The sequence below is a fragment of the Stegodyphus dumicola genome, chromosome 4 (assembly GCF_044657685.1).
Source record: "Stegodyphus dumicola isolate Sdum_Otavi_A_Nest chromosome 4, ASM4465768v1".
Classification (NCBI taxonomy): domain Eukaryota; kingdom Metazoa; phylum Arthropoda; class Arachnida; order Araneae; family Eresidae; genus Stegodyphus; species Stegodyphus dumicola.
The window spans coordinates 100660123-100678741 of record NC_140771.1 but is presented as its reverse complement, the minus strand read 5'-3'; the positions used below and the strand labels follow the sequence as shown (position 1 = coordinate 100678741).

Genomic DNA, 18619 nt, shown 5'->3' with positions numbered 1-18619 from the left:
ATTACTTTTAAGAAAAAATGTTCAAATTATCACAAAATGAAATTATGTTTTAGTGACAATGCAGCAATCTAATGGCAATGAAGCCAATGATCAAACCAAAGGAAGAAAAGATTACAAACAGTTCATGTTAACTATATTTTTCTCAAATATTCAAGAAGGATAACATTTTTGAGTAGTGATGTGTATCAGTCATTTGCTATTACTGTTTCAGGTTGTATTTATTGCTAAGATTTTGGTTTAGCAATGACTGTCATGCTTTAATGTAAAACTCTCAGATCTAGTATCTGTTTCAACAGACAAACAGAAATCAAACTTTTAAAATAAATTCAGAAACTCACAAAAGTACCTTTTACCCCATGAAAATACTTTTCTCCTCTATTTGTACAGCCCTTTCAACACACCTTTCATTGCTGAAATGCTTCGTAGAAACCTTTTTCTGTATTTGTATGTAAGTTTCTCAGCAATTTTTTTTTCCATCTCTTCTATTGTTTTAAATTGTTGACTTTTTAAGGTGGATTTATATACTGAGAATTAAAAAAGTCTGCAGGGGTCAAATCTGGAAAGTAAAGAGGATGCAGGATGACAGTAACATCTTGTTTGGCCAAAAACTCATAGATAAGGAGTGACGAACATGCAGGTAAGGTATCATAATCTAGCATTCAAGGCTTATTTCTCCAAACTTCTGGCCCCTTCTGTTGCATTGTTTCATCTTATAAGATCTAAGTAAAAGAATATGATGATTGTTTGGAACTTGTTGAACAAACTCATCATAAATAATTTTCTGCCAATAAAAAAAAAAGGTGATCAACATTATCTACTCTAATATGTATGCTAGATTTCTATCTGCTCTAATACCCTTTTTTCAGTCAAGGTAACAATGTTCACACCCACTACAACAATTAACTCCTTGTTTCAATGTCATATTTTTAAATATGTGTTTCATCACCTATCATGACATGTTTTTGAGAGTTTTGGTCTGCATTTGAATGATATAACAACTCCTGACTAGCCGTGACATGTTTAATGTTTTACTCATAAATCATTAGACAGTAGCATAAATTTTGTTAAAATGCAAACAGTCTCAAATTTTCAGTCAAACTTGTGACTGAAATTTTGTTGATGCCTAGATCTTCAGCAATCTCGGTAATTAAGTGATGATTTGCACAAATCAAAGTACTACATACTTCCTCAGAGGAAAGATTGCCTGTTGATGTGGAAAGGTGCCCAGATTGTGTTTGGTGGATGTTCTGCCCAATTTGAAATATCGATACCATTCATAATAGGCCGACCAGAACCAATGCAGACATAGAGGGTAGCAAAATGTACAGAATTTAGAAGCAATAGACTTCAGAATCTGGAAATCACAGAGATTGCACCAGGCAGCAAAAAGCCTAGTGCCTGTTCTGGGGTTGACTAAATCAATCCTCTCCATAAGCTTGCTGCAACACCTGAAATGTTTCAATAGATTTTTTTTTTCCAGTTTTAAGCAAAACTTCAGACAAATTTATTGCTCTTCAAAATCTTTTATTTTTTTAAAATGTAAATAATTCACCCTGTTGTTGATAAAACAGAGACAAAACAATGTGGTATTCTTAAGAAAAGAACAGGTGAAAATTAAGGTAAACCCATAAGATGTCATTACAGCAGGACTACTATACTGATATGTTAAACTAATTTTAAAGTTCAGTTTCTTTTTGAACCGATCTCATACTTTTATTGAAGTACATTGATACAGTGACAGAGTGAGAGTACTATGAATCTAACTGAAAATTCAGTGACAGAATTTCAGCCCATTTTAGCATTCATGATATACAATATTCATAAAATAATAATATATTGTTTGCAAATATAACAGAAAAGAATTCTTGACTTCATGATTTTAAATTTAAAATAAATCTTTTTGCATGTACACAGGTATGTATAAACTTATACAAACATTTTTTAATACTTTGTAAGTAATAAGTTACTTAAGTAATTACACATATAATAAAATTCTACTATCTTTATCAAAGGAGATAATATACTAAATAATCCATTAGTATATATGTATATACACACATACAGCAGAAAAAATAAAGAATCAAATATAGTATTAGTTTTGATAAGATTTTAAAGCAAGTAAAATTTATAAATAAATTATACTTTAGCTCCAACACCAGGTAGCTTTGTCAGAGCTTTATGAGCATCTTTATAGGGAACTGTTCTGAGTGTTTCAAGCCACCCTGGTGGATGATTTTCATGCAAAACCTTTGCTGCTTGATTAATATATTTTGCTCTATAACCAAATCCTAAATTCCGTAGCTTTTCTTCTACTCCCTTTCCAGATAAACTTTCTAAAGTAGGAAAACTGTAATATAATTGACCATCAATTTTGCATAATTCCTTGCCATAATTTCTACAAAGCTTTTCAACCATACTAGTGATCCTGGAAACAGAAAATATATTTGTATTTTAAATCTTTACCAAAATTTCCTAATTCTTGCTTCAGTTTAATATAACAACAAAAATACTTTTTTTAAAAAAACTTTATTTTCCATATTTCACATCTAACAGTGTCCTTAAAAAATGTACTAATGGAATCATTATAATTTTACTGTGTGATACAACTGCATACCTTGGTATGTTGTTATTTGCAGAGCAGATGAAAGAGATAAGGTTCTCAACAGGATCTTGGCGTAAAATTCGAATGCCTTTGAATTTCCTTGAGACTTCTTTAAAATTTTCATCACACTTGTTCCAAACTTTATATAAATCTTCTAATTTTACATGTAAATTTAAATAATCCCTCAACATTTCATCCAGTTTTTCAGAAGACATAGTCATATCTTTTCCTTGAGAGCCTTTCTTATAGTTTGAAGTTTTCATTTTTTTAACAGAAGGAGAATTTGACTCATTTTCAGATATGTGATGCACAAAGTACAATATATTGCCTTTGGAGTCTTGCTTGAGTGTCCATACTAGCTCTGAAAAGACGCCTTGCCACTCGCTGTTATTTTTTACCTTCCATCTAATATTAAAAATAAATTAAATCAATAAATCAGGACACAAAAAATGTTTTAAAACAATAAATGGTCATAAGACAGAATAAAGAGATAATTTTTGCCAAATACAGTGCATTCTTGGTTGCCCAAGTGCTAATTATTTATGCAGGTACACTCAATGCTATGTATGAGAGTGAGTAAAAAACACGTATGTGCAACATTTACTGCCAAATGTTACCAGTTTAATTTAGCCGATGGACCAAGGTGTAATATCATCTATGAAACAACTTTACTGTTCTAGTCTTCTCCTGCTACTACTGAATAAGATGGTGATTAAATGAAATTCTGGAAAAAGCTGATTGTATTCGATGCCATATATAGAGAAGCTAAACCTTGTTAGAAAGTAAAACTAATAATGCTGGTTTGATGATGAACAAAGAGTCTTCCTAATATAGAATTTGGAGATTTATCTAATTGTGCAGAAGTTGAGGCAGTAACTGAATTGTATGTCAAAAAATTCAAAATCTAAAATTCTTTGAAAATGTAGATCGGGGGGGGGGGGAAACATTGAAGAATGGCGATTTGACCTAGCCGGGTTATCAATGATTGAGTGATGTGGATATTTCAAATATCACAAGGATAGAAGAGGCAGACAGTGATACTGAAAACAGAAGTGAAGGAGATGCTGAATATAACATTAGTCCCAAGACAGCAATGACTTTGAATGAAATGAAACTCGACTAAATCTGTTACTTCTGTTACTCTACTATATATTTAGTAGAGTAACAGATTTAGTAGCATGTATGTACATATGTATGTATATGTGTGTATACATGACTATTCATTTCTGAGTCTGGTCCTGATGACAAGTACCAAAATTTTACAATCACCACAAGTCCTAATTGCTTTGCTATACAAAAACAGCAACTTCACATTAAGGATACATATATGTAATGCATACACTGAAACAATGTTTTAAAACTAAATTCAGGGTTGGCTGTTTACTTTACGATACATATTTCACAACTATCCGTCTAGAAAAGGATGCCTTCATGGCAGACATACCAAAGACAAAATGACTCATTCTTAATGTATACAAAGGGATATTAAATTAAGGGACCATATAGCATATCTCTACTACACGATACAAATCCATAAGCATAATAATAAAAATCACAATAAAATATGCCATCAGACTGGACTAATTCGTTTAAAAATTCATAATCATTAAAAAAAAAAAAAAAAAAAAAAAAAGTCATGATTCCATAAATTTTCACTTTCATAAAATTTTAACATTACATTTCTATTTCAAATTTTTATATACACAGGACTTTATTTTCAATTGTAATAAATTATACATCAGCCTTTTCCTTTTTCATAAGTCTTATTATTTTACCTATAAAAAAGTATAACTTACTTTTATAATAAAAAGACTTAAACAAAATAATATCTCGATTGCAGTTTAAAAAATAAAGCAAAAGGATTTAGGGTACTTTTCCGTTTTGCCGGCGCAAGCGATAAAGTCGCCAATAATGGTACAACCGATGTCAAACGGAATATTCTGGCTGGTAACCTTTTACGCCTCATTTTCAAAACAAGTCGCAGCTTTTTCTTATCAGATTGATTGTTTCTTTCAATAGTGGCATGTAATTACATAGAATTTTTATCAGATAGTTCAGTTTTATGTCTAAGGCCATTTTTGGTAATTAAGTCAATCAGGATGCAATCACAGCGCTTACCCGAAGCTGAAAATATAGAAAATGTAAGTCAAGGGTTAAATTCATCAATTCTAATGAGAATGCATTAGCGAAGTAAAACACTGCAGCTTTACATAATTTCTGAGTAAGCTATTCGTACGAATTGAAATATTTCTTGCATTTAAACTTGTGTTCCAAATTAAGATTTATCTTGAAATTAATGTAGATAATTACTGCGAGCATTAGATTTTTGTAGAGTAGTTTACGTGAGATGAGATCGCTTGGGGTCACGTGATATAAACCGGCGAATCAAGATGTTGAACCATGAAAGCATGGTAAATTCTTAAATTAATGTCTTTTTACAAATTTATTGTCTTTATTTATTGGCTTTTTATAAAATTTTAAGCGATATTAAAATGTTTATGCCTTCAAAAAAAGAATTCTTAGAACTAACATTTTTTTAAATATTTTTTATGTGTATACTGTATGTTGTCGCCAATAAAGTCTACTTGGCGAGATTTGCGCCGGCCAAACGGAACAGTACCGGATTTAGCAGTAATCCTAATAATATAATTAATTAACGTAACACCATATAATAGAAAATTATCACTTAATGAAGTTTGACCTTACAACTAAATATTATCAATAATTTTACATAACAAAATATTTCTTAGAAAAATAAAAAATTTTAAAATCAGAAAATGCCTATAGTATAAGCTAAATTGCAGTTTGACTATAACTCCAGACCTTAGTACAATTTTTAGCACTAACACAATTATAATAAAAATCATGATTGTCAATCATTTCATTTTAATTAAAAGATAAACAAAATTTAGACTATAAAATAGATAGTAACAAACCTGAATGACTGTCCACCGCTCAGAGTTACATCAAGGTTTAATTCAAAAAAATTGCATGGTAATTTCGTCCACATTCTAATTACTAATGGGAGAAGAAGTTAAAAAAAAAAAAAAAAAAAAAAAAAAAAAAAAAAAAAAAAAAAGCTTTAAATTTACAATTATAGATTACATGTATACACAAATGGTTAATCTTTGGATTATGGTAACTTGGCGATTTTTTGGCGAAAATTTGGCAACCAACCCTGCTACAGCAACCTGCTAGATTTTGTTTGTTTGTAACCATTTTGTTTTCACGAAGCAAAAGCACTTTTTTTTTTTTTTTTTAACTCAACATTTTTTCCCTACAATCTGCTAGCCGAATTACGCTTATGCTAGAACTTTTATGGAACAAAAGTGCTTAATCATGACGAAGATTAGGTGCGAAATTGGGAGAAAGTGCAGAATCGCCCACTGCTTGCCGTGTTTTTAAGAATTGCACATACACGGTATCATGCATGTACACGTTGACCTATTTTCACTTAAAAAAACAAGCCAGAATTGCACAAAAACGGCATTGCACACACTCTTGACTTTATCCATGTACACTGCTAAAGTCCTAGCTAGTAACCTTTTTCGCCTTACCAAAATGTCGCCAAACTACCTGTTACCATATTCCAAAGATCAGCCCAAATACTTAGTGTCAAATATTTAAATTATTTCCATGCACGTTTACTTCAACTGAAACGTATACCAAATTGCTACAAACATAAAATTCACAAAATAACTATCATTTAATTAAAATATAACTAAACCATGTACACGTCTACTTATTTTTAATTAAAAAAACATCCCAGAATTGCACAAAAATGGCATTGCGCACACTCTTCACTATATCCATGTAAATCTCATAAATTAGAAAAATTTCATGAAAATGCATGAAAATTTTGTGAATCTCTAAATCCGGTAAAAAGAACATATATGAAATTACCTGATCGCGAAAAAGTACATACCCTTTCCAAGGATGAACATTTGCATGTATAAAATAAATAAAATATCCAAAAACTTCTACCTCTAAATTATCTATTATAAACGTCACCAACAAATTCATAACACAAACATTAAAAATGGTTGCAAATACTTAAATTATTGCCATGCACATTTACTTCCACTGAAACGTATACCAAATTCCTACAAACATATAATTCACAAAATAACTATCATTTAATTAAAATATAATTAAATTAAAAACACTACTTAAAATATAAATAAGCACATACATTAAATTAATAAAAATTAGATTACAATCCTAATTACTTTAAACTAAATCATTGCTAATACCAATTTTCCAATAATACCATATTACTTTATTTACTCCTTACATTTAGAACAATGCATAAAAATAATATCCTCAAACAATTAAAAATACTAACTTACCTAATCTTCTTCAGAATCTTGATTACGTGGCAGATAAACTTTTCTTATAGATTAAATAATCCAGTAGTCAACTGGCATTCTAGTCACCCACTAATAAGAAATTAATAAAATTTCCGCCATACTCAAACGACTTTCAGCAAACCACATACCCTTCCTTACACTCAGTTTCACAAAATGTCCATTTTCACCAGATTTCTAGCACCGCCATTCAAACTTATCTGTAATATCCTTCCTTTCACACAAGCTCATTTCATTCCCACATCTTGGACATTCATACTTATCCGCAATTAATCCTACACTCATACACCATTCAACCAATTCTTTTGGATTATCAGATAAACGCATTAAAAATTTAGAATTCACTTTAGATAGCGCCATGCAATCCAAAAATTAATCAACACTCTTTCACACAACACACAATGAAGCTTAATACAAAATAATATAGTACTACAGATATTTTTCCAAATTTTACCCCCTTTTCTGATTAAAGAACTGTAATTTGTCCATTAATTTCACATGACATATCTCATCTCGGTACTTACGTATTAACGCAACCAGACCAAAATTCGCATAAATTGCCAAATTTGGCGACCCTACTTACGACAACCCTACGTGTTATACGTAGTTTTGTAAAAAGAGCATGTGGAGATTCACAAAATTTTCCTGCATTTTTGTGCAAATTTTTGTAATTTATGAGAAAATAGCAGTGTACATGGATAAAGTCAAGAGTGTGCACAATGCCATTTTTGTGCAATTCTGGGATTTTTTTAAAGTAAAAATAAGTCGACGTGTACGTGGTTATGGCGAATACGGTTTTTAATCAGTGCTAAAAGCAATAGCCAAAAGATTTCCGCCGAAAAAATAATTTTGCAATTTATTCAAATTCGAAACCGGAAGGGTTTAATTGCTATTTTATATTTTAAAACAAAATAATATAAAAAACTGTATTAAAAATTATCTGTAATTAATAAATGTACATTTTCTTTCTATTCATACTTTTTTACTCAAACTTACAAATCGTGCCAACCTGGTTGCGATAATACGTAAGTACCCTCATCTCTCATTTCCCTCACACAAAATGATGCGTAATCGAAAGTGAGTACTTCTCACATTATTCCCAAAGTCCTAGGTAGTAACCTTTATCGCCTCCAAAATGTCGTCAAACTACCTGTTACCATATTCCAAAGATTAGCTACACAAAGCTTTACAGAAATTTAAAATTTTACAGCAAAAACTTAGAGCATGATTTACATTGCTATACATGGAAAAGTATATAATTTATTAATATTAAAAAATTTTCAAGTTCAAAATTATATTTAACCTCAGTTCTTAAGTTTTACTTCTGGAGATTAAAAAGTATAGATAGCTAATGGAAAAGAAATCTGCTATAAATGAAAAATAAGAACAAGAATTTCAGAAAGGCAGGTAGTGGGTTACAAAACTTTTAAGAATGGTTTTTCACACCCTAAATAAGTGATAAAATCAGCTACTAAGAAGCAAGGTATATTATAATTCAATTTTTACAATTTGCATTCCAATGATAGAATTCTATAGATGAAAATTTGTGAACCAATACCAAAGTTATGTACAGTCAAAAGTCGTTAATTCGGACCTCAAAGCTACAAACTTTCTGCGCAGGCGTCGCGTTGATGCATGTGCATAGGCATTTTTGCATTCCAATGATAGAATTCTATAGATGAAAATTTGTGAACCAATACCAAAGTTATGTACAGTCAAAAGTCGTTAATTCGGACCTCAAAGCTACAAACTTTCTGCGCAGGCGTCGCGTTGATGCATGTGCATAGGCATTTACGTGTGCGTGCAAGACCTTTACGGCTGCGAAAATGCGTTTACGCATGCGCGTTTAATGTATAACGGACAGTATAAGCTAAGCTAAAATTATCTAATTCAGTTAATGTTGCAGACTGCGTTGTTCCTTAATCTTCGAATTGGATCCGGCTTATTATCTTTTGCAGACTGTTAGAGCAATTTTATTAAAGTAAGCTTGAACTTTCGATTACATCAAATAGAATTTCCGATATATATTTGCTAATATGTAAAGGATCTAAAGCGAAAGTATGTTTTGAAATCTGAAATCTGTTTATCAATTTCACGCAGCTCAGCGGGGAAAACGCCGCTGAGCTTATATTCATTTATTTACGACCATTTTACTGCTTACTGACTGCAGGGTTCCTATAACAAAGCTTCAATAAAAGTCAAGTTATTGTCATCAGTTTTTGTCTATTAAATCAGCAGACTTTATGCGTACTCTAAATACATAATTTAATTATTTAATGAAAATATATTTAATAAAAAAATTTTATTAGGATACATATGAGGATATGTTATATGTATTCTTCGTTTTAGTTATAGAAATGTTTTAGAATTTGTTTCTTTATGGGATTTTTTCCTTTTGTTTTATTGATATTTTTATTAATAAAAGTTATATACATATTTACGTTTTTGTATTTTCTTCATATCAGTTGCCTTTAATCAATATATTTTTTTTTGCAGAAAGTATATAAGCAGCAACAGAATTCTAATGTATATTTTCTTACTCATGTTGGATTGTTAAAATCTGAAGTTCAAAGTAAGTCAAATTTAGGCTGATCATATAATTGTATTTCCCTCTTCTAAGCAATTGAGCTCAGTTATTTACATTGTTAAAATAAGTATTTTTCTTCAAGTAATCTTTAAATGACAGGTAATTAAAAAGTAAGCTAAAAGAAGTATAAATTAATAAGATAAAAACTAACTGGATCGTGTTTTCAAAATAAATTTTTCTCTTCATATAATCAATAGATATGTTAATATACCAGAAAGTAAGTTATAAAATGTTGAAATAAAAACTAATTGAAAAAAAAATAATAACTACTGAAATAACTAGTAGTATTCAATATTAAATTCAAAATCTCTAGGAAAATTGTACAGTACAAAGTCTGAAATCTAGGCGTCCATTATCCGGAATGATCTAAAATGGACCTCAAAGCCACAAACATTTTCTTTTTTTGAAAGCTTTACGCATGCACATTTGATTTTTCCTTCCATAATAAAATATGTGAAGATTTTCACTTCAAAATTCTGATTCTTACTTTCACTTAGGCACTAAATAAAATACCTCGTTATGGAAAAACAATCATGTAAGCATAAAATTGTGAGATTAATAATTTGGCTCCTAGCTGAGTGTCTACTGGGCATACATCTCAAACCAACGCATTCCCCTATTATATATCTCTGACGCCGACCTGGCGAGTCATTATTTATTATAATTTGCTTTCATCACCGCATGTTTATCAGTCCATGACAGCTTCAGTAATAACTCATGCAGTGATGTTTAAACATTTTTTTTTTTTATAATAGTAATCGAATAACAAGAGTATGGCAATCTTTTATGCTAACATTATGCTTGGCGATGATTATAGATTTTTAAATGCTGACGAGGAAAAATTCAACAAAAGTTTCTTTTCGTGTGCTAAAAATATATTTTGTTAATGAAACTCATAGGCCAAAAGATTTAGTGCTATTTTAATTAAGAATAACTAATATGTTATTCACCACAAACTCGAAAGTGATGGCAGAATATGTTGGCACAAGACAACAGAATTTAGAAAAGACAAAATTTTTTTAATTTGGGGAAGCACCGAGTGGCAAAATTAAAGGTTGAGAAGTTTTTTATAATGCAAACTTTTCATAATCTGAAAACATGTGCTACCTCAAGCATTTAAAGGTGGAACAATTTTATATTGTTATATATCGTGCAAATAGAGTATGGATGACACAAGTGTTAATAAAAAGATTGGTTTGAAAATTATTTTATACCCGAGCCTCAGCAACATTTGAATTCAGTAGGTTTACCTGATGACTGAAAAATAGTCCTGATTGTAGACAACTGTTCGGCTCATACTTCACTTAAAAGTTTTAGTGAAAGATAATGTATCCGTATTATTCTTCCCTCAAAGTTGTACGTCTGTCATTCAGCCTATGGATATCGAAACAGTGCGTGTACTGAAATGCAAATATAAAGTAGCATTTTTAAAATCCATGTTAAATTTCTTGAACAATGGTAAGACTATTAAAAAATTTTTGAAATATTTTAGCATAAAAATCTGCTATGTGTAGCATCACAAGATGGTAGAAGGATGTGTCTCCAGATATGTTAAAAAATTAATGGCATAATTTATGGCCAGCTACCGTATTTCATGGTGAGGACAATGAAGATGATAGCTGCAAACTTGAAGGTTTTTGGATATCACAAACTAAAGGTGAAATTTTCCAGTTAATGGATTTTGTAAAGAAATGTGGAGAAGCGGTAATAAATGAAGATGATATAACAGAAGTTTTTCATTGCAATGACAATGCTCCAATCATCAGTCAATGAATGGACGGCGAAATCTGTAGTATGATCCAGAAAATACCGCTACCAATTGTGAAGAAAGTGACAGAGGTTATTGAAAATGAAAAAAATTCGATTGACAAGTTAGTTGGTATTCTCAATACAGCGATTACAGGACTTGAACAGTGGAACTGAACAAGAAATTATGTCTGTTTATAGAATTAAAGAGAAAGTATTAGCACAAAAAATGAAGCAACTTCAACAACATACACTGAAAGAAATGTTTAATAAAGTAAACAAATAAATATTAAGCTTTTTTTGCAAATTTTAATATCCTTTAGATCATAATTGCTCTTTATTTCATATTTTTAATTTTATAATTTCTGCATGCCATCTTACCAGATTTAAACTGATAATCTATAATCCGGAATCGCCGAAGTCCCAACGAGTCTGGATTAACGACTTTTGACAGTAGTAGTTCTTTGGTCTCATGTATCAATTATATATATATACAAATTGTACAAAGCCCGAGATCAAGGTTCGAGACCATACATCACCAATACTGTATAGCAGACACTAGCTAAGCATTATGATGATAGATGTACATTTGAAAGGTTTCAGATATTGCAAACAAAAAGTGAAATTTTCCAATTTGGAATTTGTGGAGAAGTGGTAATAAATGAAGATGATATAACAGAAGTGTTTCATTGTGATGACAATGCTCCGATCATCAGTTAACTAATAGACTAGTATGGTTCAAAATTTGATGGCTCTGGGTATCATTGTTTTTTTTGCAGTGCAAGAAACATACATACATTCAATGTAGCTTTTTCACTACTTAATTTAAAAAAATATTATCGCCCTGTTAATACAGGGCAATAATATTTGCTGGCAACAATTTGGAAAGTGATACAGCCATTGGTATTGTTCTGTTATCAGAATCGGATTCAGAAATGTATGGATGTATGCACATGTGTATGTATATGCATATAGCAGCTTAACACTCAACTTTATATTAGCACCCTCTATTTATAAAGTTAGCATAAACACGCTACTTAACATCACTAAGTTTAGCAAATGCTGCTCCACTCTCCAAATATAAATATAGTTGGTAAGTTAAATTAAAACTTACTATTTACTTGCCCTTTTTTGTTTAATTGTTTTAGTATTATTTATGTATTTTTTATAGATAGTATCTAGTTTCTTTTTGATTTATATGGATATTTGTGTAGGGGAAGTTTTTTGTAGGCAACAGTTTCTAAACTACTTTGGTTTTCTAAAAAATTTGGTTTTATACTCTTAATTGACTAATCAATTAAAAGACTTTTTTATTTTAATTCTAGTCATTTACTTACTAATTTCTCAAAATTCAACTTGTTTTTTCTTTTTAGTAATTCATGACAGCCATTGGTATTGTTCTGTTATCAGAATCGGATTCAGAAATGTATGGATGTATGCACATGTGTATGTATATGCATATAGCAGCTTAACACTCAACTTTATATTAGCACCCTCTATTTATAAAGTTAGCATAAACACGCTACTTAACATCACTAAGTTTAGCAAATGCTGCTCCACTCTCCAAATATAAATATAGTTGGTAAGTTAAATTAAAACTTACTATTTACTTGCCCTTTTTTGTTTAATTGTTTTAGTATTATTTATGTATTTTTTATAGATAGTATCTAGTTTCTTTTTGATTTATATGGATATTTGTGTAGGGGAAGTTTTTTGTAGGCAACAGTTTCTAAACTACTTTGGTTTTCTAAAAAATTTGGTTTTATACTCTTAATTGACTAATCAATTAAAAGACTTTTTTATTTTAATTCTAGTCATTTACTTACTAATTTCTCAAAATTCAACTTGTTTTTTCTTTTTAGTAATTCATGACAGCCATTGGTATTGTTCTGTTATCAGAATCGGATTCAGAAATGTATGGATGTATGCACATGTGTATGTATATGCATATAGCAGCTTAACACTCAACTTTATATTAGCACCCTCTATTTATAAAGTTAGCATAAACACGCTACTTAACATCACTAAGTTTAGCAAATGCTGCTCCACTCTCCAAATATAAATATAGTTGGTAAGTTAAATTAAAACTTACTATTTACTTGCCCTTTTTTGTTTAATTGTTTTAGTATTATTTATGTATTTTTTATAGATAGTATCTAGTTTCTTTTTGATTTATATGGATATTTGTGTAGGGGAAGTTTTTCGTAGGCAACAGTTTCTAAACTACTTTGGTTTTCTAAAAAATTTGGTTTTATACTCTTAATTGACTAATCAATTAAAAGACTTTTTTATTTTAATTCTAGTCATTTACTTACTAATTTCTCAAAATTCAACTTGTTTTTTCTTTTTAGTAATTCATGGCATTTGATTTTACTTTTACCCTTGGCTACATGAATGACGAAACACAAATTGAATAATTGAAGAGATAGGTTTGGAAGCAAGTTCGCCTTGATAATTCTGTCTCCTGCCTGTTCAACAATTATTCACTTATGCATTTTTATAATTTTTTAGGATTAAAAATTTTTTTGAAATTATATATTTGTTCATGGATTTTGAAACTTGCACTTGATTTACATATGCTCTCAGAATTTACATATTGTAGATTAGTTCGCAGGAATAATTAATCATTTATGACATTAAAATTAATTATTAAATTTCATTAACTTTTAATTTGCTTTTTATGAATAGAGAATGCTTGTTATATTATATGCATATGTATGTACATTCACATATTCATACTTACATAGATGAACATACATATCCATACATTTCTGAATCCGGTCCTGGTAAGAGAGCAGTACCAAGCCGTTTATAGTGATTCAACACAAAATGTCATTTTTAGACTAATAATCCTTCTAGCCAACACCCCTTTGGGCTTAAAAAAAAAAAAAAGGTTGCTGGTGATTTAGAGATCTGTGTTTCAGATCAGTTCAGGTATTGGATGTCCGGATTTTTTCAGACTTTGTGCTGTAAGTGCACCACTTTGGAAATTATATATGAAGCAGTAACTGTTATCAATTGGGAAAGATATGGGTCAATTCAATCTTTTTCTTTAACTTTTTACTTTAATACAATTTATTTTTCAATCATGAAAACTATTCCTATTAAATTTAAAACTTGCTTTCCAGGAAAAAAAAAAAAAAAAAAAAAACTTCAGTTGATCTTTACATTATGGTAACTTGGCGATTTTTTGGCGACCAACTCTCCTACAGCAACCCTCTATTTTTTTTTCCCCGCCGCCATTTTGTCTTCACGAAGTAAAGACATGTTTCTTTTCTTTTTATCTACTGCACACTTCTTCCAACAATCTACTAGCCGAATTACACTTATGCTAGAAATTTTATCTAACAAAACTGCTTAATCATGACAAATATTCACTGCAAAATTGGGAAAAAGTGCACAATACCATACTCCTTACGCGTTTTTCAAAATAACACATACACATAAACCATGTACACGTCGACTTATTTTTACTTAAAAAAACATCCCAGATAATTAAATTGGCTCTCAGAATTACACAAAAATGGCATTGCGCACACTCTTCACTATATCCATGTACACTGCTTTTTTCTCATAAATTAGAAAAATTTCACGAAAATACATGACAATTTTCTGAATCTTTAAACCCGGTAAAAAGAACATATATGAAATTACCTGATCGCGAAAAAGTATATACCCTTTCCAAATATGAACATTTCCACATATAAAATAAATAAAATATCCAACAATTTTTACCTCTAAATCATCTATTATATTATAAACGTCACCAACGAATTCATACCGCAAACATTACAAATACAGTCAAAAATCGTTAATTCGGACACCCATAATCCGGACCTCAAAGCTAAAAACTTTCTACGCGTGCGCGTAAGACCTTGACTACTGCGCATATGCATGTGTGCAAGTGCAGAATACGTTTTTGCCTGCGCGTTTAATGTATAACGGACGGTGTAAGCTAAAATTATCTAATTATCTATTTCAGTTAATGTTAATGATTGCGTTGTTACTTAATCTTCGAATTGGATCCCGCTTATTATTTTTTGCAGACTGTAAGAGCAATTTTATAAAAGTAAACTTGAACTTTCGATTATGTCAAATAGAATTTCCGATGCTGGAACTTCCAAAGGATCTACAAAACGAAAGTATGTTTCGATGTCCAACAAACAAAAAGTGGAATTGCTGCAAAAAATGGATAAAGACATGAAGAATGTGACAGAGAGGTTAGTGAAAACGAAAAAATTTCGATTGACAAGTTAGTCGGTATTCTCGGCACAGCAATTAATGGGACTTGAACAGCGGGACTTTGTAACTGAACAAGAAATTATGTCTGTTTATAGAATTAAAGAGAAAGTATTATCACATAAAATGAAGCAACTTAAACAACTTACGTTAAAAGAAATGTTTAATAAAGTAAACAAATAAATATTAAGCTTTTTTTTTTTTTGTAAATTTTGATACCCTTTAGATCATAATTGTTCTTTATTTAAAATTATAAATTACGGTTTCATATTTTTAATTTTAGAATTTCTGCATGCCATCTTATGAGATTTAAACTGATGATCTATAATCCGGAAAAATCGATAATCCGGAATCGCCGAAGTCCCGACGAGTCCGGATTAACAACTTTTGACTGTACTTAGTGTCAAATATTTAAATTATTTCCATGCACGTTTACTTTAACTAAAACGTATACCAAATTCCTACAAAGATAAAATTCACAAAATAACTATCATTTAATTAAAATATCACTAAACCATGTACACGTCGACTTATTTTTACTTAAAAAAAAAAAAAAATCCCAGAATTGCACAAAAATGGCATTGCGCACACTCTTCACCATATCCATGTACACTGCTTTTTTCTCATAAATTAGAAAAATTTCACGAAAATGCATGACAATTTTCTGAATCTTTAAACCCGTTAAAAAGAACATATATGAAATTACTTAATAATGAAAAAGTATGTACCCTTTCCAAATACGAACATTTCCACGTATAAAATAAATAAAATATGCAAAAACTTTTACCTCTAAATTATCTATTATATTATAAACGTCACCAACGAATTCATACCGCAAACATTACAAATACTTAGTGTCAAATATTTAAATTATTTCCATGCACGTTTACTTCAACTAAAACGTATACCAAATTCCTACAAACATAAAATTCACAAAATAACTATCATTTAATTCACAAAATAACTATCATTTAATTAAAATATAATTAAATTCAAAAACACTACTTAAAATATAAATAAGCACATACATTAAATTAATAAAAATTAGCTTACAATCCTAATTACTTTAAACTAAATCATTGCTAATAACAATTTTCCCAATAATACCAAATTACTTTACTTCCACCTTACATTTAGAACAATGCATAAAAATAATATCCTCAAATAATTAAAAATACTAACTTACCTAATCTTCTTCAGAATCTTGATTACGTGCCCGATAAACTTTTCTTATTTCTGTTTCAGGATCTTTAAAATCATACTAATAGTTCACAGCAAGGTACCAGGTAAAATAAATAACTTAATAAAACATCTTTACTTCTATCTCGCACAACCTTAAAGAAACACTTATTACTACCCCTTTCAATCCCACTAAATACCCATTTCGAATTCACTTTAGTTAGGGCCATGGGATCCAAAAATTAACGAACACTGTTTCACACAACACAGAATAAAGCCAAATACAAAATTTCCAGATTTTTTCCCTATTTCCCCCCTTTTCCGATTAAAGAACCGTAATTCGTCCATTAATATCACATGACATATCCCATGATCTCTCATTTCCCTCACACAAAATAATGCGTAATCGGAACTGAGTACTACTCACATTATTACCAAAGTCCCAGGTAGTAACCTTTATCACCTCCAAAATGTCGCCAAACTAGCAGTTACCATATTCTAAAGATCAGCCAAAACTTCAAGCCTTATATAACACACTAAATATGAATTATCTGTTACAAGTTGTATATAAACATGATTAAATGCATCTAAATATATAATGAAATAGTAGAAATTAGATGTAAGAAATTACAAAACTATAAAGTCTCTAAGAGTCAGTTTTTTTATAAGCATTTTAAAATATGCATAGCATTACAACTAACATTTCAGAAATGTAATACATTTTACTCATACATCTATCAAAATATCCAAAATTTAACAATGAGACATAAAATAGAACTTTGTCATCTAATTTATCCATCAAACTTTTAACTAGAAAAATGCATTTGTTTTAGAGAAAATACATGGGTAAATCAAACTAACGACACTTTCATTGTAACTCTTTTTAGCACTGCCAAGGTTAACACTTTTGTGGTTGTACTGCTAAGTTTCAATTTTAACTGCTCCATTTTACATTTCTTTAGGTTTGCACACTGCCAGTGTTATACTTTTGAGCTTATACTAAGTTTCAATCTAAGTGCTCCATTTTACTTTCTTCTGCTATAAAGAAGCTAACATAAATGCTATATTAGCAGTATGCACAACAAAGAATACACAGTAGCTTTGATTTCTTTGGTTTGAAACTCATTCAGACATAGCAAAAGGTATATACATACATACATGTCTGATGCATGGACATGTATGTATAGGAGTATGCCTAAATAAAAGCCTGGAAAAGTTTGAAATATGACATGGGAGCTAAAATACGCATAAATATCTTCCACTTATGTGAAGATCAAAAAAGCTCAAGACGTAATTTTGTCTAATAAATGAGTCATCAGAAGTGAATCTGCACATTTTTTGGATCATTTGGTCAACGGTTTGCTTTGGTTTAATGGCTATTCTATCAGCCCTAAACCCACTTTTCAATAAAATTTACAAATCTGTGGTCCACTGGAATATGTGCGACGAAAAGCAAGGAGACTATATAAGAAATTGATGCATTTGTTCAATACAGATGAATAACCTTCAGCTAGAAGAAACAATTTTATGAGTTTTATAATAGCTTAATTAAGCCTAACTTCCTAACACTTTTTAAAAGACTAATTTGAAAACTCTTTTGTAATGCCCTACTTACTGAAGTAGTGGAAACATTTAATACATAATAACTAAAAACAAAACACTTATTTGAGAAAAGAAGATATAAAAGTCTTGTATTTTAAATATTTTTCTTAATTTTTCTCTACGATTGAACAATATTTCCATTTTCATTACCGCTCGTGTATAGTTAAGTACCCAATATACGAAATTCCGTATTTGAAAACATGCGGCAAATTTTTCCAAAACAGACACGAATACAGTTAGATTTCCTATTTTAAATCGAAAGTGGCAAAGTATAAGAAAAGATTTATTTGGATTTTT

At 30.1% G+C, this 18619-nt stretch overlaps 1 protein-coding gene and 1 long non-coding RNA gene across 4 annotated transcripts in view; one reads left to right on the top strand and one right to left on the bottom strand.

Moving 5' to 3' along the window:
• LOC146997623 (uncharacterized) overlaps positions 1-13760 on the top strand; it is a 41883-nt gene extending 28123 nt beyond the window's left edge. The window contains exons 2-4 of the long non-coding RNA XR_015040726.1: positions 512-637; positions 9466-9541; positions 13654-13760. This is a non-coding gene — a long non-coding RNA (uncharacterized LOC146997623). The remainder of the gene's footprint in view (positions 1-511; positions 638-9465; positions 9542-13653) is intronic.
• Ogg1 (8-oxoguanine DNA glycosylase) overlaps positions 1-18607 on the bottom strand; it is a 32002-nt gene extending 13395 nt beyond the window's left edge. Inside the window, exons 1-4 of one of the 3 annotated variants that reach the window (XM_085815266.1) lie at positions 18473-18607; positions 5539-5620; positions 2615-3007; positions 2143-2425 (exon numbers count right to left, since the gene is read on the bottom strand). In XM_085815266.1, coding sequence (XP_085671392.1) covers positions 2143-2425; positions 2615-3007; positions 5539-5612 — 750 coding nt within the window. In that variant the 5' untranslated portion in view covers positions 5613-5620; positions 18473-18607. The other 2 variants (XM_085815267.1, XM_085815268.1) reach the window with 2 other exon arrangements.
• Positions 18608-18619: the final 12 nt, after the last annotated feature.